Below are 23,823 nucleotides of genomic sequence, written 5' to 3'. Positions count from 1 at the left end.
AAAAAAAGGTTTCGTTAAATTTATAAAACTTTCACTAATAATAGCTTTTAAAATGTTTAGTTTGGAAACTTTAAAATCATATGTGTAAATTTATCTTAAAAAATATTTTCATAATATTATAAATTCAATAGATTTATAAATATATTCTAATAAAAAATAGTAATCAAAAATATAAATTAAATATCATATATAATTCAAAACTACGTATATTTATAACCGGATGTAGTAATAGACAACTACCGATGGACACATATATCGACAATTCGATCAATATGTTTTCCTACGAAATCCGCATCAGAGGGACACAATTATGTAATTGAAGGCAACGCTAGCTAACGAAACCGACGTGACCACTCCATGATGCAATGCAGCCGTGGTTGCTTCGCTTTATGCCGTGCCCAATCAGAGGGACACATGAGTTGCTTGGTTGCTGCTACCTGCATCGACCTGCCTCTGCCTATGGCGAAACACTAGCGGCAGTGCTGGAATGAGCATGCCGCTGACTGGTAGTGGTAGTGGACGTGATCGACCCAATCATTCAGGGCCATGTCCCGTCTGCCTATATACACTGCCGCGATCAGGTCCATGTCCCGCCTGCCTACACTACTGCGGCCGCACAGCTCCATCTTCGGTTTCAGTGTCAACGGAGTCAGGTCGGAGTTCGTTGGAAAGTCCCAATCTTTTTCGGGGTATGTCCATACTGCAAACAGATTGTGGCGTTCGTGGATTCGTATTTCACTCACCTAGTCGAATTCGGAGTGAGGATCTGATCTACGAGTATAGAGCAAGAGGCTGCCCTTGGTGTGCTCCTCCCAAAGATCGCAAGTGTTTGCCCCCCGCGGCAGGAAGCAACTCATAATTCACCTTCCGAGAAGCTTTGGTGAACGGCGAATCGCCGGAACTGCCGGAGGACATCCTGATGGACATCTTTGCCCTGTTGGAGATCCCTGACGTGATGCGCGTGGGCTTTTATGCCTCCTCGTGGCGCGCCGCGTACATCAGCCTACGCAGCCCTTGGAGGTACAGGCTGCCACAGATGCCGTGCCTCTACACCACTGAATCTGCCGGTGACAGCCTCGAGGAGAAGAGGGTCTACAAGCTAACTCTCCCAGAGCCACCAATTATTCTTAGTAGGCATCTGATTGGCCCCTCCAATGGCTGGTTGGTTACTGCCGATGAGAGGTCTGAGTTGCACGTCATCAATCCAATCACTGGTGAGCAGACCGCCCTCCAGTCCGTGACCACCATCCAGCAGGTGAAGCCCATCTTCGACGACGCAGGTGTAATTCAGCAGTATGAGTTCTTACAGTACTTGAGAACTGGAGATTACCGACCCATATATCCTTGCTCTTGATAATCGGCGTGGCAGACTCCATTTCAAGGCATTTGTGCTTGGGAAGCTACGTTGTGGTTTAAGTCCACGGTCCTGTTAATCAGCTTCCATTCGCATGGGCAGGAGATTCTAAATGGATCTGGCTGCCGCCAGGTGCGTTCTACGAAGACTGCATCTACATGGATGGTGTATTGTATGCAGTAACTGTTACATTTGGCATTGATGCCTTTGATCTCACCGGCCTTACCGTCTCAAGGAAGGTGATTATGGACGGCATGACGAACTATATTTATGAACGCATATACATTGTTCAGGAACCATCTGGCGATTTGCCGCAAGTTTGGAGGGAACAGAACATCGCAGTTGGGAATGTTGAGGATGAGGATGCTCCAGAGCGTGGCCTTCAGGGTTCGTAAAGGAAACTAGGAAAATCATGCTATATAAAGTTGATGATGACCGAGGAAAATCATGCTAGCTATACACCTGTTATCATGGAAACTAGGAAAACACATGACCATGTGACCGGTGATGACCAAGGTTTTGCACTGTCGAAGAGTAATCGTCGTGATATAGGTGTTTTCAGCTTGGAAGATAACAGGTCAGAAGAAATTGTGCCTTAGTTGTGGTGCAGCTGGCCAGCTCACATATGGGTAACACCAAATCTTACAAAGATGAGCTCAGGATTGAATAAATAGGTACCTGTACTATAACTATGTAGCTGTTTTCTGGGATGCCATATTTTTTCTGTTCCAAAATAATTTTATATATGTCTGATCAATAGGAAGAAATGGTAACAGATAGAACCCAGTCTCGGTGAAAGTTACCCCATTATGCTTCGATCACTGTATATTGAATTTATTGGAGGATATTTTCTTGTTTTGAAATCTAAATTTCCATTGGAGTTATCAATATGTAACACTTGGATGTCATGTTTGCATGTAATGTTTGGGCCAATTAGTTAAACTAATCTGAAAACATGAATATGAGTTAATATACTCCCTCTGTTAATGATGGTATTACTTCCAAATATCTAGAAGATTTTTTCCTAATCGAGTAAGAGTTTTCATATGGAACATGATGAATTGTTCTGAATATTGGTATATATCTTATTTACATTATGGTTATGAAACCTATCGTATTAGTGTAAGGACACATGTACCGTGAATATCATCTTTAATATATACCGTATTTCTATTCAATCTTTAATAATTTAGTTACCAAATCCTAATCAGTTGGATATGTATAGTTTTAAAACAACTTTGCTTTCCAAATTTGTTGTTTTCTTCCTTTTGCTAGTGACAAAGAATAAGTAATTGATAATTATATAAATTTAATATAAATATGGTATACCCTTAGAACAGGTATCTATCGTACACATGTCATTAACAATATACAGTGGGTATCACAATCGTCATAAGGTAAATAAGGTATGTACCGATATTAAAGATGTTTCATCGTGTTCATATGGAAATCATCCCCATATTAGAAAGTAATCTTCTATATATTCGGACATATGATCTATTTGGCAGAGCTCTTAAATCACCTCTCAGAGTGGAATCAGTGGGAACTCTATCAAACGGCAGTTTACAGTTTTCAGCTCCCAGAGTGATTCCGTAGGAGTGATTCTCTAAAATAAATTAGATGTTAGGAGCTGAAAAAATTAACTTCCCCTAATTCACTTACCTTATAGAATCATTTCCTCCATAAAATTTATCCTAGATAATTATTTTCCCAGAGAATCACATACTATAGAAAATTTAGATTAGGGGAGCTCTATCAAACAGGCCCATAATACAATCCGAGAATATTACACTAGGATATTCCGAGTATGATACATCTCCTTGACTCAACTATTTAAGGGGAGGAGGAGAAGCCGGACAGAGAACACAAAGCAAGCATAGTCGGATAGGAGCAGAAACAACCTATTGAGATCCACAATAGAGTTATATCACGGTGAGATTCATCTGACAAGGGCTTCAAGATTTAAAGCAAAGGAGAATCGTCAAGTTCCTTAGGATTACATCTAAATTGTACTTGTCTTTTCCTGATGTTAACAAAACGAAACATGACATATATCTATTATCCTAAGTAAGGCATGAACCTGTATAAAATCTCGTGTCATCTTGTTTGATGTGTATAGTAGATGAACATGTATTTCTGTAGTTTTATGAAATTATTGCTTAAATATGTAGTTTTGCGATAATTTTACTGAAGTACATGTAGTTTTGTGATAAAATTGACACTAAATCTATAGTTTTATGAAATTGTTGCTTAAATCTGTAGTTTTGCGATAATTTTATCAAAATATATGTAGTTTTACGAAATTTACTCTTTTTTTCATTCATAATCATTAATCATCAGGACCTTTTTTCATTGAAGCTTATTCAAGCAATCATAGGAACTATTTCAATATGTTTTACAATTATAAGAGCATTTATCAGTACCTTTAGATCTTACTCCCTCTGATCTTGTAATTCCTATCATTTTAGACATGATCTCACATACTAAGAAGAGTTTAATTGGAGTGCTTATTTACTACTCTAGTTAAAAAATAGATACAGCCTAGGTGGTTAGAGTCCTACTTCCGAAGCTAAGAGATTAGGTTTGAATCTTGTTACTCTGAGTGTTTTTCTTTTTCTACTCCAATGTGGTTGCCACCAAAATTTGGAAGGACATGCATGCTAATTAAGGGTCTGTTTGTTTCAGCTTAGGATTATAATAAGCTATCTTATTTGTTCTAAGTTGAAATAAACAGCTAACTTATTTTTCTAGATTATTATAAGCTGAAGCTCAGATTATAATAATCCCATAAACTGTGAAAAAAAGCTTATTTCAGCTTATTTTGACCTTCTACTATATTATTCATCAAATTTAAAGAAAATTACCTACCAATACCACTCCTCCCACCCTACACCCGAATCTCCCACCCCCTATTGAGGGCATTGCAGACTTTTGCTAGTAATCCAGACTCCAATAATTTAGATTGCCAAATAGCTCACAGTTTATTTTCATCCAGCTTATCATAATCTAACTTATTATAATCCACCATCTATAAACCGCTTATTATAATCCTAAGCTGAAACAAACAGGACCTAAGAGTAGATTAATTTATAGGAATAAATTTATTTTATATTACTTTAATCTATAGAAACAAATTTAATTCTATATTCTATATACCTTGGTTCATTTGATGTGATCTCTCATCTTCTGATGATCCATGTTGTTGAAGGAGACTTGCTATAACTGGACTATTAGTGGGGTACTGGAGTAGTACTGCTGGAGATGTCAGCTGTACTATATGAAGAGACAGGTTTGGAGAGGTAGTTACTCCAACAATCAGTAAGTATGCAACTTGAAGTGGCAGCATTGGAATACATGATGGTATTAACGGCAACGAGAGGTAAGAGTCCCAAACCTCCATTAATCGCTCAAACGACAAGAACTCGCATTCACTTTCTAATTTACTCCAACGATAGAAATTAGAAGACGGAGGGAGTATTCAACTAACTAGGATTTTTCTCGGTGAGTGTGGAACTTATTCCAGCAATTACAGCAAAGATTTTTTTTTTTTTTGGTAGTGTTTGAAACTTATTCGATCAACTACTGAAACTTGAGTTATTCAATAAATTACGTGAGCCATCGTAATAATCCTTTGAGTGCTATTCGATCAACTACTGAAACTTGAGTTATCCAATAAATTACGTGAGCCATCGTGATAATCCTTTGAGAATTTATTTTATTTTTCTTTTAAACCTTATTTATTTGCTTATTCGTTATTGTAGGTATAAACAAAAATTTTGGTGTTGGAGTGTATAAGGTCATCTTCAGCAACTACCTTAAATTTTTATACTCAAAAATACTATTACAGCATCCTTTTTTTTTCATCTCTAATAGTACCCTATTTCCTACCTTCTACTACTTTTTTCCTTTTCCGATCTCCGACGACACTGTAGCACTAGGTAGAGTATCTGATTTTAATGCTACAGTACTTTTGCGACTGTGCGGCACTGTAGCACTAGATAGAGTGTCCGTTGGAGACCGATTTCAATGCTACAGTATTTTATGGGTACTGTAGCGCTGAAACTGCTAGAGTTAGTCTAAGAACACAAGAATTTTCCTTACCTGAAATTCCCAGCGCCCTCATGAATCACAACGAAATCTGGTGGATATAAATTAAGATGTTGGAGCCCTAAAACACTTGAATGGAGAAGTTCTCAATGGTTTGTTTAGCAACTTTTTATTACGAGAAAATATCTAGTATAAAAAAAAGCATACAGAAATATAAATATGTCTTAGAAGTGCAACATAATAATTAACTAGGACATATAATAATAATGAACGTAATTTAATATGCTCCTCGTACTACTGATGGTGCATAAATATTGTGTGTGCTCACTTGCTAAAATACTTTGCTATGTCGGCTTATTCGCACGCCTAGATATATCTCTGACAGCACTCTAACAAGTACGTCTTTAGGTCCATGGAGGTCACAGAGCTTACTGTTTGCTGCCATTCCTCCATGATGAAACAGGGACAAAAGGTCATGGTCTGCTATTTTGATAACATTTTGTTTGAGTTATCCTTCTTGAACACATTGTCAACTTTTGCCTGGGTCTCCCTCATAGTCTGTATGACTATCATTGAGAATTTAGATGTCCACGAGAAATGTCTGCTTAAGGAGGCAGCTATGGTTTGGTATTAGGTATCAAATGGTAGTTGTGTTTCGAAAAAATATGATGTCATGACCTTCTCGTTGCCTCAATCTCGCCTTTTATAAGTAGGGATTGATGGTGTATGCACCAAGTGTAGGTATGTAATTTAGAGATAGTGCATGTATTGGATACCTTCCTGCAGCGAGCGGTCACTGGACTATGAGTAGTTGACAGCATGCGGTCACATCGGTCTAAAAAGGTGGCTGCGAGGGGTTTTGACAGTCTGAAAAGTTAACAGCAAGGGGTCGTATCTCCCTAAAAGGTGGCAGCAAGAGGTGACTTCACTCTGAGAAGCTGGTAGAGTGATGTCACATGGGATTAAGAAATGTATTAATGACATAGTAAGTAGTAATGTCTGAATTTATAATGCATAGAAAGCAGACATATACGAATATGTAAGACTAGATATGTCGTATATGCTATTCATCACGTAGCTGACGAAGGCAGATCATCGAAGGGAGATACGAATATGTGAGATAAAAAAAGGTTTGTAGAATAACGGTCGGTGATAGTTCATTCGAGTACGGTTACTAACACAGTTATACAGCCATACAACACACACATAGGAAAGTTAACAATTTTGTGGCGTTAGGTATCATGGTTGATACAAAACGTAAGCATAACATATTGACACGCCTTAGTGAAACTAAATAGCTGGCCTACAATGGAGTCACACCAGAGTCGATCCTTGGCACTTGATGCTTCTTTCTTACGCATTGTGCGCGGGCTTCTTTCTCATGCCTCCAGTTCAACTCGTCCTAGTCCCATTTCTTCCTTTGATCCACCCATTCCTAGTCCTTGGGGATATAAATCCATCGATCCACTGGTGAAATACACACACTCCCCTTGGTGGTTGGATGTGATTTGTTGCATGTGGACGAAATGTGTTAGTACAGAAGTGAACGGAAAGTTGTGTTTTCTAGGAGTGATTAACTGATAATATTCACTCTTTTTGAAAGTGCATCTATGTTCGAACAACAGAAGTACCACCACCCAAATATATCCAAGTCAAATGAACACCGAACACTACATGTCTGTCGATAATGGCATTCAGGCCTCAGCTTAACTTCTTGTAGTAAGCGCCTAAGCGGTTGGCGTATAGTGAATGCATTGGATGCATTCCTGAAGCGAGGGGTCAGTGGACGTGGAGTAGTTGGCAGCATGTGGTCACATCGCTCATAAAAGGTGGCAGCATACGGTCACATCGCTCATAAAAGACGACAGCGTGCGGTCACATCGCTCATAAAAAGTGATTTCGTTAATCTAAAAAGGCACTAGCGTGCAGTCACATGTAGTACATAGAAAGTAGATACGTCAGAATATATAAGACTAGTTTGTGATCAAACATGCATTATGAAACAAACATCTAAGTTATGAAAGCAAAGATAAAATCCTATTACTGCCTCCTCCGTTGTCGTCGGCTGTTCCCACCATCATGGTCCCGGTGCCGATGTCATTGCTTCGCCCTCACGTGGCCCCTAGAGCAGGCCAGGTTGCCTAGTGGAACAACTTGACTGGTAGGCCTTATAGCGATCACGGGAGCTGAGGCCTCCTCCTAGGTCTGTTGCATCGGTAGTGGAGGGGTGGAAAACTGGGATCGCATGATGGTGTCGTAGTCCAGTGTGCTCCCAAAGAAGTCCCTCACGAGATCGAACGGGATGTCTGACCCAGGCTCATCTCCTGACTCGGGTAAGACGATTGCAATGGTCTGCTGTCGTCCTTGCATAATCACTTGAGGGCTTGTGAACGGATGAATATATTAGATACGATAAATGTGGAAATAAATGTATTAGTAAAAATATAATGTTGTACCTGTATGGTTTGCAGGGCTAGCTGTAGATGGCTAGGCCCGAGTGCTGAAGTAGGGAGTGAACGATGGAGGTGCAGATGAAGTCGTCTCGGCTTCATCACCATAGTAACCTGTGTAAGGATGATTATATTAGATATACTATTGAATATATCCCAACTGAACAACCATAGCAAATAGGCCTCCAATTGCCTCATGATCGAGTACACACCGGCGTCCAGGTGGATATATGCAGGCTTTAAGTAATGCAAATCATGATGAGTAAAATATCTAGAAAATTGTAAAGTAAATGAGAAGGTAAATTGCAACGTATATACCTGGAACTGGAGGATCCACTTCTTTGTGAGCCCTTGCAGATCCAACATGAACTCGGGCACGTAGGCGGGTGCGTCATCTGTCTACTGAACTAGGGCAAACCGTGCGAGCATGACATTAACCCAGTCTGCATCCACGTCGATGACTCCAACGACGGCTTTGGTGCAAGGTAAGCCTAACAGGTAGGTTACGTCCTGCAACGTTGGAGCCATCTCACCGCAGGGGAGGTAGAAAGTGTAGGTCTCAGGCCTCCATCGGTCGACCAGTACAGTGATCAGCGAGCGTTCGAAATAGAATCGCCTTGCGGTTGCTTCAAGGTCCCCTGTCGCTCGGGCCTCCACCAAATGACATAGCGGTAGGAGTCTAGATGCTGCTAACCTGTATCATTTGGAATATTAACTGAATGTAGAACATGCAATAAATAAATAATCAGAAACATATGTAGCTAACTCGTGACATACCAGTGCTTCCAACAATCATCGATCGTAAGTAACTCGCCAGGGCCACGTGGTTGGAAAACTCCTAACTCCATTTGGTGAATGGCAAAAAAGAAGCTACGGTGCTTCTTTTCCATTGCAGGGTCAGTGGGTGTGTCATATCTACATTGAAACGCAATTTAGCCCAACTGTATCATACATATACACATAGTTACGTGAACAACATATAACATACAGGTACATAAAGTTACATGAACATATTATATATACACACAGTTACGTGAATATCGTATACCATATAGGTACACACAGTTACATGAACAGATACAACATATAGGTACACAATTAAATATAAATATAAGGTCCAAATACAACATACATAGGTAAGACGAAAACCTTACAAATGTAACATTGAAATACATTGAACACATTCACACTTGACCGTCGTCATGACCCCATCTATACAACAGGTGCATTTTTTGACAGTTCTTATATGTGTGACCATTTTCATCGCACTTGCTGCATCGATTCACCCTTGGACCTGCGTTGGATTCATCCATATCATTCTGAATCCGTCGAGTTTGTCAATGTCCTGTTATGTACTTCATCTTCTCTTTGTCTACCATGTACATTCACGTGGGACCTGGATCGCTTGTAAATGTATCAACAATGCCATAGGCATAAAGCTCATAATTCCATATCTTTAGTATTTGATCCTTCATAAAGTAGCGTGAAACATATTGTCATGGCAATATATTGGACTCCCCACATGTAGCTATGACGTGTGTACATGGCTTGTGTACCAATTGTAGCTTCTGGCACGTACAGATGCATGTTCCATTCCTAAACACGCACTCTTGCACATGGCGCTCGCATCTGTCACCCTTACGACCCTTATCTCGGCACAAGATATTGAACCTATGCTATGTAATTCCCTCCTGATTTGCACGATGCATATGTGCCTACTTCGTGACCTTCGCCATGTACTCACATAGCATCGATCCATACAGCATACAGTCATCTACCATTGCCTTTGAAGCAGTTGCATAGCGATCAATGAAATATCTACAGGTTCCATGCAGAATGCCTTAAAAAATTCCAACAAGTGGGAGGCACATCCTACCTTGCAAAACCCACTTGTAGATCTCAGCAAGATTTGTTGTCATTATCCCATAACTTGCCCCTCCAGCGTCGTACATCAATGCTCATTTCTCTCTTGGCTCATTTTGTATCTACTGTGAAAAGTTCATAACAGCTGACCCTAACTTTTTTACTATCTGGGGAGTATCTGTTGGGATAGGTCCAAGAGCAACTGGCTCATCTTTGGTGTCTGCTACCTTAGCTATCTATTTCGTGGTTAGTTTATCTAGTTTTGCCCATAGTACGTTGAACTTTCTCTACTAATTTTGGTTGCACCATTTCTTGAAAAGATTCATCAAGTCCTTATTTTTGAATTATCTATAAAAGTTTGCACTCATATGCCTCATGCACCACCTGCTCTTCAAGTCGGGCCACTTTGCTCTTACACACCGTTGAACACTGCCGTATTACATATCCAAGAAATCCTGCAACAGTCTTGCATGTCTATCATGAATCAAACATGCATCAGGCCGGTCCAGAATAATAGCATGCTTGACCCGTTCAAGGAATCAATACGAGCTATCCCAATTCTTGCTCTCCACGAAGGAAAACTCCAGTGGCATGACTTGGTTGGTCTCGTTTACCCCAATTGCAAACAGCATTTGTCATTTATACTTCTAAGTGACGAGCGTCCTGTCCAAGCAAATAATGTGTCAATAATGCCTAAATGCCTTGATAGTTGCCGCAAATGCAAAAAAAGCATGCTGCAATACTCACTTTCCAGGCTTCCCACTCGAGGGGTAATGCTTAATATCAAAGTAACTTCCAGGGTTGCTCGCACATATTGTGGCTAGTTGATATGGTAAGTTATCCTATGAATCTTCGTATGTCCCATACTTCATCTCAATAGCCTTTTGTTTCGCCCTCCATGCCTTAGCGTAGTTTATTGTGTACTAGAATATTTCCTCAATAGCATGAATTATTGGCGTGGCTCATACTTTAGGTTATCCACAATCTCTTCGTACATAACATTGGCAACAAAAACATATGATAGGTTCCGGTGAGAGAATTCTATTTTCTCAATGCGACAATTATTCTCCCAAACTATTGAACACTCCCTGCGGTCAACCCACTTCCCGCTTAATGTGTGCACCTGCCATGGACAATCAGACACCAAATACTTGACGTCGTACTTCCTTTTGCTTGACTTCACAACCTTGAACTTCTTCCAAAGAGACAGCGACCGAGACAGTTAAAACCGGAAAGTAAACAACATCCAAAAATATATCCAACGTTAATACCGAAAAACTATACTTTTGATTATCAAAACTCTAACAAAATTACCAGAACTGATAATCACCTAACAATATGCTTAGTTTGCTACAATCAATATTGCTCATAGGCAAACTAACCAATTTAAACTAATTAAAATTTGTATATTTAATAAAGTTTCCAATTATCTACAATTATTACCTACATCGCTATTTTGTAAATATAGATAATCGAAACTATCGTATTCTAAATACAACTATATATCTAATGACTATCCCACTATATTGAAATAGATCTTTATAACATACTATAGACAGAAAAATCTCATTTTCTAATTACCTTGCTAAACCCTAGATCTCATATAATTAACTATTGTTATATCGCTAAACCATAGATCTAATGGTATTTTAATTACTAATAAAAAACATAAGTTTAAAAAAATTATCGAAAATCGAGATTCAAAATCCGTAGATCAAAAATAGTAGGGTTTCACCATGTGGCCTCCCTCTCTCTCGTCCCCCTCTCTTTCTTTTTTTCTGTATTTAAATGCTCATTTTAACTGATTTTTAGCTTTTTTATAGTGTGTTGAGTGGGGAGGGGCGTGCGACGAGGGGAGGGTAACCACACCCTAAGAGAGCGGCAAGGGCGCTAATCGTTCTCTCAAAGAGCAATAAGAGGGGCGCTCGGAGGGGTCTACCCACCCTCTGATTGAATGGGTGGAGGCGGTACAGGCTCTACGCTTAGGGGTGGGGCGGAGTGGGGCCTGCTCGTCTTCTAAGAGGGTGGTAAGGTCTAATCGTCTCTTGCGATGACGGTAAGAGATACTTGTGTTACCGTAGTATGCTAACTACCATCTGAAAGACCTGTAGCTCTCTATTTATACAAATCTTTTTCTTAAAGATCTATTTATTCAAATATTAATATTAGAAAATATAAAAAAAAACTCCGTCTTGCTCGCCCATCCCGAGCGTCACCCTCCGCGCCTTGTTTTGCTGTCGGGATCGGGCCGCGACTTCTCAAGCGCGCGCTGTGATTAGCCAGGCCCGAGCATTTGTGCTTCCCGGTGGTTGAAAATAGATGTGAGCACATGAACTGTGAGTTCAATTTGTGTGCATGCATCAGGAGAGGATTTTGTATGAGTTCAGACGAGTGTTGCTCTGTTAACCTGAAATATTACTTTTTTTTCTACTCTATGTATATTGATCAAAGATTTTTTTTTAAAAAAATACTGCACTTAAAGTTGAGTACACTTCCTGGACTGACGCCCAGTGATTGGCATGAGAAAAACGTAAGCAAGGAGATGCAACTCGCATGTAATGCGCCATCAGTGTTGACAAAGTGTTGACCTTTCCTTTCAGACAACACTTGACTGATGCATAGCCCTGAAGCCCGTAGGACAATTACTGGTGCTAGTTTGCAGCAGGCAGGCACCGGAGTAGAACACCAAGAAAGCTTTGCTCAGAGTCACAACAGAATGGAACCACGATATATATAATCTCAAAGACAAACAACTCTTGAAGGGAATGAACCTACAGGCTGAGTTCATACCCAAGGTATAATCATAATCTATTGTTTAAAGGAACAACAAAATCGAAACTAGGGTCCAGCTAACTTCTTCCGAAACGGACATGGGTGTTGCTGGCAGCGAATCTTGATGAAAACCCATGCTTCCTTGCACTTGGTGAATAGTTTGAGACAGGTGATGCATAATCATTGTTGTGCCTTCGAGAAGACTGGGGAGTTAAGTAGTCAAAGCCAGAAGAGTATTGGCGATTACTGTATGGCTTCTTGGGAGTAGATGGAGAAGCCCACCCATTGGATCTGTACTTCTTGAATGGCAGATCATCTAGATCATCACCACCAGTCCAGCCACCTCGCGCTTTGGATTTATGCCGAGGTGTATCCATTCTTTCCTCAAAACGGGGGCTTTTCCTTTTACTTGTTTTGCGGGCATCATAAGGAGCTGATCTAGCACTGAAATCCTTTTTTCCTTTATCCTTTCTCCAACTATGTGCCGATGACTCGCCTTTCGACCAATCCGACTGTGGAAAAAAAATAGAAATGTAAACAATATAAATACATAAGCAATTCTTATCAGCAGGAAATTTGAGAGATGTTAAGAACAACCTTAGCATTCTTTATGCAGCCACGTGCGAAGTGACCTTCCTCACCACATTTGTAGCATAAGGTTGGAGTTGTCACAGCACTAGTTTCCCTGCGTTGTTTGGCACATCCCTATAATAGAAGGTTCAATGTTAATTACCTGCCTCACGAGAAGCAACAGATGGAAACAGTGGAAGTAATAATTTGTAAACATTAAAACTTACCAAACCGGAATGGCCAGATTGGGCACAATTGTAACAGGTAATTTCTTTGGGGCATTTATCAGAGAAGTCGGCGCAACATAGATGACCATTCTGCTTACACAAATAGCATCTTATTTCCTGCATAATCCAAAAGACAGGCATTAAGGAGGCAAGCTCTTCTATGCGATTCATGACTAGGACTTCGGTGAATCTAAACTTGCAGCTGGGAGACTGTAGCACTACATAAGTACATAGACAATACCTACCTTATCTTGTAATACATGTTGCAAACTGAAAAAAAAATGTACATATGAATTCAAGGATTGGATTACCATTGAATGACAGGGAAGGCCTAGCATAAAACTCATCCGGTTCATAAAACTACATGTCCTACAGCCTAATCACCTCGTTCACACACAATTTGCACTCGAAAAGAAAACACTAGCTCAGATACATTTCATTTATATGCTTTTTTTCTTCAGACCATCACTAGAGGGAATTAGTACCTTTTGTGCTAAATCAGGCAACAAAAACCAAGAAACAAACATTCATTCATGACAGCAAGACAACAAATTTGTGAAAACAAGGAAAATAAGCACTTGACCTTAATATCTTCTGATGGATAATCATTGACACATCCAAACATATCATGACCTGTTTCTCCACATCTTAAACACAAAGTGGATTGTTGGTTATTCCTCTTGTGCTTGTCAGGGCAGTCTTTTGCCATATGACCTCCTTTTTTGCAGATAAAACAATCTTGACCCTGTGAAAAGTATTAAGAACATTTTTATTCTTGACAATGCCACCCACCAGCATAATCCATTGTGCAAATCAATAAAAGTAGATTATACTACCAGAACAGATGCATGACAAAGAAAATTACAACAAGTAATCAAGTTTGAAAAAAAACATTGTAAAATCAAGAGATGGTAAAATAAACAAACATGGTATATCAATGGAAAACTTGATCATTTTTTACTTTTAAATACACAGGCATGCGTGATAATGAAAACTATATATCATGAAATACAGATATCGCTCCCTTTCAATGGTGTGAACAAGCATAAGAACAGGAACAACAAACTGGGCGAACAGAGCTGGAAAGCCTAAAGTACTGGAATCAAAAGTACAAACTAGCAATGATGAGTACAGCGGAGTTGTTTAAATCGAAGTTAACACTTAACAGTAGACCAAATTTGAAGGACACATAAGTGTTCTGCAATTATTTCACATCCAGTGTAAGTTGTACAATAAATGAGTAATTGACTATGATCATGGTATCCTAACGTGTACTGAATTTTGTTCTTGCTTAGAAATACAAGTGCTAATATGGATGCAGGAGGCCAGGAGCTAAACACAGAGCAGATATTGTGAAAAAAATGTCCAGGAGCTAAACACAGAGCAGATATTGTGAAAAAAAATGTTCCACATAACAAGCCTAACGTAAATTTATTGAAGATCTCACAGCACATTTGCATGATTGCATGAATTTGAACCTAAACATTGTGAAAATGTCAAAAGGAAGAGTTGAAATAACCTCCAACACAGAGACATTACAATCAAACAACAAAAAACCAAATAGAATCTCGTCAAGGGCATGATGGACATACCCAAGTCACCGAGTGATAATCCCTCGGAGCTAGGGAGACCAACCTGCGTGCACTGCTTTGCATTGTGCCCGAACAACCCACAAACAAAGCAGGGCTTCTTCCGCTTTTCCATTTGGCAGTTTGCAGCTACATGGCCTTCCTCACCACAATTAAAGCAAGTCGCCAACAAAGTTTCCCCAGGATCGAAGTATCTTGGTACACGCTGATCATAAGAAGAAGCAATATAACGGTCAACTTAAGTCGGTAGCGAAAATACAAAAAAGTCACTTAGCACTTACAAGAAGCTTCCGCAGAACCATATTGTCAGATGCAGGGACATCAGCCCCACCTTCAGTAAGCACCGATTCTGCTGTCGCAATTGGTCCCTCCTGGGTGCCACCAACCTGAAGCCGAAAAGAACAAATCCGCTCATTACTGCCTCTACAAGACATCAACCTTACATTTATGTTTCGAAAGAAAGAACGCAGAACATCGATGCTGCGTCACCAACAAAAAAGGGCTATATTTGCATGTCATGGTTTCCAATCAGTTTCCAAATTTTATAAGAAAAAATGGCAGTTTTTTTTATTTGGGTTTCATTGGGTTATGCCTGCTAATATAGGGAAAAAACAGCTATCTGCCTTGTAACAAACTTCAAAATTGAAAAATTCAGCCACTAGTCCCGCAGCAACAGCAGGACAAGCATACACTTTTCGGCTCCTAGATGCAAACGTTTCAGTAGCTTCCTCTGAGCTCACACTACAGGCAGTTCAATCACACAGATCTCAAATCAACTTGATTCTATTTGGGATTGTTTAGCTACAATCTCCGAATCCTGCATGCACTCGTCTGCTGAATTAAACACATCATACCCAACGAGCAGGAGCTCACGCTCACCTCCACCTCCTCCTCGACGGCGGCCGCCGCCGCGTCGGTCGCCTCCTTCCGCTGCTTCTTCTTCTGCTTGCGCCGCTGCTTCTTCCTCTGGTTCCTCCGGGGCTCCGCCGCCTCGCCGAGCTCCACCACGGCGTCCTCGTCGACCCCCTCCTCCTCGCCCGACGACAGCGACAGGACGTCGGCGACCGCCTCCGACCTGCGCGGGCGCCGATGCCTCTGCCGCCGCACCGCCCGCGCGACGATCTCGAGGCTGAGGTCCTCGTTCCCCAGCTCCTCGTCCTCCTCGTCGCTCCGCCGCCGGCGGGACGAAGGCGGGGAGCCGCCGTCGTCGTCCAGGTCCGGGTCGCGCCGCGCCCCGGAGCGCCAGCGCTGGGCCATCGGCGGCGGCGGGCGAGGAGCGAGAGGGGCAGAGCAAGCCCTAGGGCGTTCGATCCAGGGGCGGCGCGGGGAGATGAAGATGAAGGCCTCGCCAGCGTGCGACTCGGACCAGGGTTCGGGTGGGGTCCGTCTGTTCGAGCGGGCCCGGGAGCGCGTGTCTGCGCTGAAGTGGGCCCCACTCGTCAGAGTGCGATGCGCTGCAAAGCTAGATGGAGCACGTGAAAATGTAGCGTGTGATGTCCGAGTAGGCAAAAAAAAATCAGACGCGGACTTTTTGTTTGATTGGTAAATTATGAAAAACAGTTTATATATTTTAAATAATAAAAAAATAAATTATAAAGAGTTGAATCGTATGATCTACATAAGATAGTGAAATCTGGATGGCTGGATTATTATAATTTGCAAGTTGGATTGTTATAAGCTGAGCTATGATAAGAATATATTTGTTTCATCTTACTATAAAGATTTTTACACATGGGTATAAGATTATGAATCAAAGATTTTTTTTCTTGTCTACTAGATGAGTCTTTTTGCCGAGGATCTTCTTTTCTTTCTTTTTTCTTTTGAGAGACAGAGGAAAAAACACAATGCGATTCTAGGATTTTACACATGGGCATAAGATGCTAATAGAGTGTTTTTAATCCTCGGTACATTCGGAGTTTTGTTCGCGAGATAGAGTGAGTTTCTCTTTACAGGCAAAGCTAAATTCAAGGAGTACTATCTTTTATGTAATGTATGATCATTCGTTGTGCACATGGTTTTGTTGTAAAACAGGGGTGGAGAGAAGGGGTGCAGGGGCTCCCCATCCTAGCAAACAGAGAGCCTCCTCTTAATCTCATGCTTAATCAAGTATAGCCTCCACGGTGCTGCACTTCTAAGCCCAATAAAAAAATTAGCCTAATCAAACAAGGTTTTAGAGTTTGTTTGGTAGAACTTATCGAGTAAAATTAGATGAGCTCTAACAAATGATAATTTACAGTTTTTAGTTTTCGGAGTAATTTCATATGAGTGATTTTCTGAAACAAACTAGATACTAAAAGTTAAAAAAAATCAGTTTCTTCTAATTCATTTCCTACAAAATCATTTACTTCATAGAGTTTATCCTAAAGAATCACTAGACGATCATTTTCAGCTACATAAATATTTTTCCTAAAGAATCATTTCCTCTAAAAAATTTAGATCAAGGAAGCTCTACCAAACATGTCATTTATCTATCATTAGCAATTTACACTCATTCTACACCACATGTTTGACTTTCTATGTTCCTTCGCATCACCGCCACCCGTAGATTGCTCGTGCATGTGCTTCGCTCACTATTGGCCACTGCTTCAATACTAGGGTTGCGAAGCCATAAAGTCTAGAAAGGTATGCCTCGTGCTCCCTCTCAGTCATCCTAATATCTAATTATTGTATAGAACTTTGTTTAGGATTAAATTAATCAGATACATGAAGGTTAGTTGTGATAATGAATTGATGATGCCAAAAAAACTAATTCCTTTTTTTCAATTTTAGTATGTTTTGATAGCTTTTAGTTACTAACTTGTTTAGCTATGATGAAGAGGCTAAGGACAACCGATAGCTTTTATAAGCCAATTGTTTCAAATCTTGGTTGTGCTGAAAATCCTAATACGACTATTGATCAAACTATTAAACCGGATGATATGTAAATTCCTGATCAGAATAAGAATGCATCACCATAAAATCTGCAAGCAAGAATTATAACTACAATATTTAAGAGGGACCAGGTAAACTTCTTTAAACTTGAGATACTTGTTAGCTAATTAGTAGACAAGACAATTGATTTTCTTTTTATCACAAAATATATATTACTATACTTGTTATTTATGCTCTAGTTGAGTAAGTAAATGTGTGTGTATATCATGTCATACTTATTATTAAATGATTATTATCAACATTAATGATTTGCCCGTGTTGTCCAATCCTAGCTTCGCATTGGTCTAAACCCATGATGACTTTTGGCATTTATTGCGGTGCTTCCATTACATTATGGGTCAAGAAAACTTATACCTCTGCCTTTTCTCTTTTTCTCAATGTCACAACTCATCTCGAAGGGGGAACCGACTCCTTGATTCTTTTTCCTATTTTTACACCCAAATTAGAGTTCTTATTGTGTTTACTTGTGATTCAGTTTTAAAACACGGGCTCGACTTTCAGCACCAAACTTGAAGTTGATTTGAAACTCGTATTTCAGCCAACAAAAACTTCAATTATAGTTTTGCAAAGTTGGTTGGAGAGTTGTTTTTCCCCATTTGCACAGTAAGGAGATCATGTGTCATATTTTTATATTATAGGGTCCTGCCATCCTGAGCCCAGTGTCCAACCTCACATGATATCAATTATGCATTATATATTCTTTTTGCAAAAATATATTTAGTTTTGTGAGTTTAGATTTTTAACAAATACCAAAAAATCCACAACCTACACTAGAATAAACCATGGTCAAGCATAAAATTGGTTTGGTGAATCAAGTTCATTGAGTAACCATGCATTGGATTTCCTTGAGCTAGTAAAGAAAAGGTTGTGAATGATAAGTCTAGAGAATGTGGAGAAAGGATGGCAAGTAGGGCTGCAAAAATGTAAGACATTGATGATGAATAATTGATAGTTATTATATCCGGGCATCTTAGGGTTTTCCGTAATTCTAGGCATATATCTTTATCTTTAATAAGGGGATCTTTAGAAGAAAGGAAACTATCTATAGATACCTAAGGCATCTCGTAATTAGGAAGGTTTATCACCAAAAATAGGAAGGATGAGTCTAAAAGCATATATATACGGAATCAAGGGGTCTTGTGGAGGACAAGCCCAAACAAGACAAGACAAGTGACACAACGTCATTAGAAGCCAACAGATTCTAAGGAGAAAGTCCCTGACTATGTTTAGATTTATCAAGGCCAGCTGCATCCCCTTGTAACAGATTCAGATCAATACAAGACAAATAGGACGTAGGATAATTATCCTCTGGGAGGCCCATACCTATCTAAAAACTCTTGTATCCCCTTTGTGATTCATCTACTCAAAGCATCCTTTAATTCTTCAACAAGTTTGTTAGGTAGGTGGTTCACCAATCGTCGATAACTGACGTCATCCGTGGGGATTATGAGAAAAAATGTTGAAGAATCTACATGTGAGATGCCGTTGACATCTCCTAAAGCTTCGCCGAAAGCTGATTTTTCGGATGAGGGGTTCTACGATAACTTTACCTCTCTTCCCGACGAACCAAGGATTGATCGGGTTGATTTCGGCGATAAACTCTCTGGCGACGATTCAAGTGACGATGTACGTTGATTCATGGATCAATAAGCCAAATATTACAATATCATGTTTGAGCCACTCGGTTGACAAGACAACTATGAACGTCCGATTTATAGTAAGTCAGGATCAATCTACGTAGTTTCTGACAATATGGATTGTCAAAATACCAACTCGGAGCATTACTGTCGGTGGATGAACACCGCGAGCAGGGATCCTGAGGGACCCCCTTTGAGATTCGGCCGGGAGGCTGGTTCTGAAACTACCTTGTACGCGAGGTTAATGCGAGTGGGACTTAGTCAGGATGGATCGTCAGCTAGTAGAAATGAATTCACCAAGAATTTAGACAGGTTCAGGCCGCACGGAGGCGTAATACCCTACTCCTGTATGTCTAGTATGTTTTCAATGCTCTTCTCCTTTTCTCTTTTTCTATCTCTTCTACAAAGTGCTCCCCCTTTATCTACCGTGGGGAAGGCCCTTCAGGGAGTACCCAGAACGAGGGCACAAGTTCCCGTAAACAATAAATAGAAAGTGACCATCATTGGTCTACAGTTGATGTTACAGAGGATTGAAAATACATCCCTCGGACGGTTCCATTGGTCTTCGCGTTCCAGCTTTAGCAGGCGCAGGGGCGCCCACCAGCCAGCTTCTGAGTACTCTCTCATGTCCGTTTGGTCAAAGTAGGTCTGATGTAACAAGACGATAAGCCTCAAGCCCATCAAAGATATCTTCAAGCAGTCTTTGTTTATGGACCCTGCGAGGGGACATATGATGGGACCTGCCGTATTAATTGTGCTCACGCCTTCCTGCCAAGCGACGGCAGGGACTGCCGTATTCAGTACGGCAGGCGTGGGGGAGAGTGGTTGGATGTGACTGTCCACGCTCCCCATTAAATGCGGCATCGGACTTCCCACCGACCGACACCTCATCGTGGAGTCCCTGCGGGGTCCACCTGCATGGGGCTTGCTGGGTGCTCGGGGCTCTCTGGGTGCTCGATGACCAACTGTTCTTGGCCTCGAGCACCCACTCCCAGACCTTGCTTCCCTCGGGTCCTCGGGGCTCTCTGGGTGATCAGGGACCACCTGTTCTTGACCTCGAGCATCCACTCCTGGACCATACTTCCCTCGGGTCCTCGAGGGAAGGCGCCATGTGGCATCGCGCTGTCCTGGCCTCGGAACTCGGGAACCCCTGGATCCCATATCACCGACAGCAGCCCCCGGGCCCATCAGCAAGCGATGGACTAGAACTGAGGGTGGGGCCCTAGTTCTTCGAGACCGATCATAGCATTGGTGCCACGTGGCTTTCTGTCGTCTGGTGCCGAAATCTTTGCGGGCCTTGCAATTTTTAGGCCCAAGCTCTTGGTATAACCCAAGGAGGAGCCGAAACGGCGCGCGCCATTTCGACTTTCGAGGGAGGCGATGATGAGGTGGGAGACGCCCAGGTTTCCGCGTGGACCTAGGAAAACGTGCTTCGCTTACTGCGCCGAGGAATAAGGCGTTTGAACTTCCAACGATAAAAAGGGGGAGGCAACAGACCGTCGCCTTCCTTAATCGCCATTCTTGCCTTTATCATTCTTGAGCACTGGGAGCCTCTCTTTAGCCTTCAGTGCACCTTGACTCGAGCCACTTCCAGCGCATTTTCCACCCCTGAAAATGCCAAGGGCAGGAGGCGACTGTCGGGAAGCGTCGAACAACGGCGCCATTCTGCCGAAATCCCGCCTCCTGAACGAGGAGGGCGCGGAGAAGGTGCGGAAGCTTATGCACTTTGGTGGCTTGAATGTCTTCTCAAGTGTTTATGAGTTTTCCTGGACTCTAGCACACTCAAATGCCCAAGTGGGAGGTATTTATAGCCTCAAACCCGCGCACTAGTCGTTGCTCCAACGATCACAAAAGGTTGTGAACATCGGATGATCCGGTGTTAACAAGAGTACAAATATCGGACCATCCGGTGTGTACAACAGTATAAAACTAGCCGTTGGAACCCCACTCAAACTCATTATGAACACTAGATATTCCGGTGTTAACTTGAACTCCATCACCGAATTATCCAGTATGTATACTTGAGTTGATTGAGCCACATCTTACTGTGCATTAGTCCGGTGTGTAAAAACTTTTAATCTCCAGTATGTACAACTCCTATTTTCACTGAAAACCTTCTGAAAAAAGCTCTGATAAAGCCTATCTCAGTGATCACCAGACCATCCAATAAGTTTATCCTTTTTCTTCTGAAAACTGCACTTCTCATGTAAAACACTCCGGTGTTTATACCACTCTAACATCAGACCATCCAGTGTATTATTTCCGAAAAGCTTCTTTTGAGCTAAGAATACTCCGGTGTGTACAACATTCTGAGCACTGAACCATCTGGTGAGTGCAATTTTTATCTCAACTTGTCCAATTCAAACTTTCTTAAGTTCGGCTTTGGTAACTTCTTCTTATATAGCATACATGAAATCTACTAAAACATATATTTGACAAATATATTAGTTCTATTGACTATATTATTATTAATCATCAAAATACATACTCTAAAAAGACTATATTCACTATAGATATGTGTGCTCGATCAGTAGGCTTATCAATGGGTCACAATCGCAAAGACCTCACGACTACTATAAGTATATATATTACTTCAATATATCTTTTCGACTTTATGAAGAAGAAGATTTTTTATCGTACATATCAGGCTAATAGTAAACATATAACAGCTATAGGCTTCAAGAGATAAATTTCATCATAGTTGAAAGAGCTTCAAGACCACAAGTGGCCCAAACTGCAAGTTACAACATGGACTATTAAAGGGCATCAATTCAGTGAGCCCATACAGACATATAGGTACACGATATAATTTGTTACTAAATAATTACCTTTAATTGATTAAATAAATATATGTATGAAGTTTTTTAATTAAATAAATTAATGCTCTTGCTAAATTAAATAAATTAATGTTTATGCTAAATTACACGGAGTACTGAACAGGAGATATGTTATATGACAGTGTAACTCTGGTATTTCATGCATGATAATAAAATTGATTTGCATGTTTATTTATAAAATCTAAACATTAATTTTTATTACTATTGTGCAGCATGATATGACCAATTTTAGAAAAAGATTAGCTACAATTCTATTAGATTCAAAACTAAACACAAGAAAGGATATCCAAATTCCAAATGTTACAATAAACAAAAATAAAGTTAAAATGATGTTGTCATTTTAAAATATCCTGTCAAGGAAGACAAATGGTCAAATGTATCAAATCAAACTAAAGATCAATCATCTCCGTTTATTTTTTCCACTGTCATTATGAGATTATTTAGTAGACGAGCTATACAAATATATCTTGTCTATCAAGCATGTAGAGACTCTGGAGCATGCATCTATTTTTTCATAAAGTAATCTTGTTTCTACAGATTATTCCTATGTGTTGTTATACCTAATACAAGGTTTTTGTATTTATAGTAAAGAATTGGTGCAAAACTCTAGACCATACCCTATTAGTTTAAGCCTTAGAAAACTCTATAAAATATTGGATATTCATGGACTACGCTTGTTTCAATATGGGCGTATAGATGCTCGTTTGCGACGAGATTCATCTATTGAGTGATACCTATATTCACTACATGGATTATTGAGTGATACTCTTTAATTTATATTTTTAAACTTTCTATTTATTATCCTAGATAGACTTTGTCTTCTATTGATTGTTGTCGTTCCGTGAAAATCTTGATGTTCAACGTTTGGCGAAAACAATGGATAGTCGGCCTGGGATAGACTACCATATCTCTATGTGTAAATTGGTAAGAATGTATCACTTGTTAGTTAATGTCGTTGTTTACGCTTTCGTAACACATACATTATGCAGATTTTATTGTCACATGCTTTTCTCGGTGGCTATATTCTATTCACGTTGGATATGGATAATATAACTATATTTGTATTATACCCGCTTATTGTGTTAGTGTGGATCTAAGTTCTATTTTATGTAAACTATAAGTCCAAATATGAAAAGATTGTCAATAACTTTTGACTTGCAATGGAAGTAGTAAAACCTGATACTAATTATGATATCTTAAGCTACCTCACGAAATTTCCTCGGTTTCACGATTGGTAACTTGTTTCTATTTTTACTATAATTGATTCATCTGCGAAGTACAAATGTAACAATTAATTATTCTGTAGGAATGTTTCTAGGTTTTTTTTTATCGAGTTCATACACACATGGAATGGTGAAAGGTTAGAACTAACAATTTATAGAGTAAATCTTCTTCATCGCATAATGATATACAATTCACACTGATTCGTGTCTAATTACTATTCTTGTTATTGATATGCAATATGTATGTAGGATGACTATCAATTGAGGAAGCAGTTTTTTAAGATCTATTGAAGTATAACGGGAACAAATGTAAAAAGGTATCC

At 40.2% G+C, this 23,823-nt stretch overlaps 1 protein-coding gene and 1 pseudogene across 1 annotated transcript; one reads left to right on the top strand and one right to left on the bottom strand.

Annotated features, from left to right (window-relative positions):
- Positions 1-546: 546 nt before the first annotated feature.
- On the top strand, positions 547-1,749 carry LOC133886448 (uncharacterized; annotated as a pseudogene).
- Positions 1,750-12,428: 10,679 nt separating this feature from the next.
- Positions 12,429-16,196, bottom strand: LOC133886869 (uncharacterized). The gene is made up of 7 exons (XM_062326763.1): positions 15,752-16,196; positions 15,154-15,258; positions 14,919-15,077; positions 13,867-14,028; positions 13,284-13,400; positions 13,084-13,191; positions 12,429-12,998 (listed from the first exon to the last, which is right to left on the bottom strand). Exons 1-7 carry the CDS (start codon positions 16,127-16,129, stop codon positions 12,564-12,566), a joined length of 1,464 nt encoding a protein of 487 aa, XP_062182747.1. The 5' UTR covers positions 16,130-16,196; the 3' UTR covers positions 12,429-12,563.
- Between the last annotated feature and the right edge of the window lie 7,627 nt (positions 16,197-23,823).

The sequence above is a fragment of the Phragmites australis genome, chromosome 12 (genome assembly GCF_958298935.1).
Source record: "Phragmites australis chromosome 12, lpPhrAust1.1, whole genome shotgun sequence".
NCBI lineage: Eukaryota > Viridiplantae > Streptophyta > Magnoliopsida > Poales > Poaceae > Phragmites > Phragmites australis.
The sequence above is the reverse complement of the archived record's forward strand: the minus strand, read 5'-3'. Positions and strand labels throughout refer to the sequence as shown.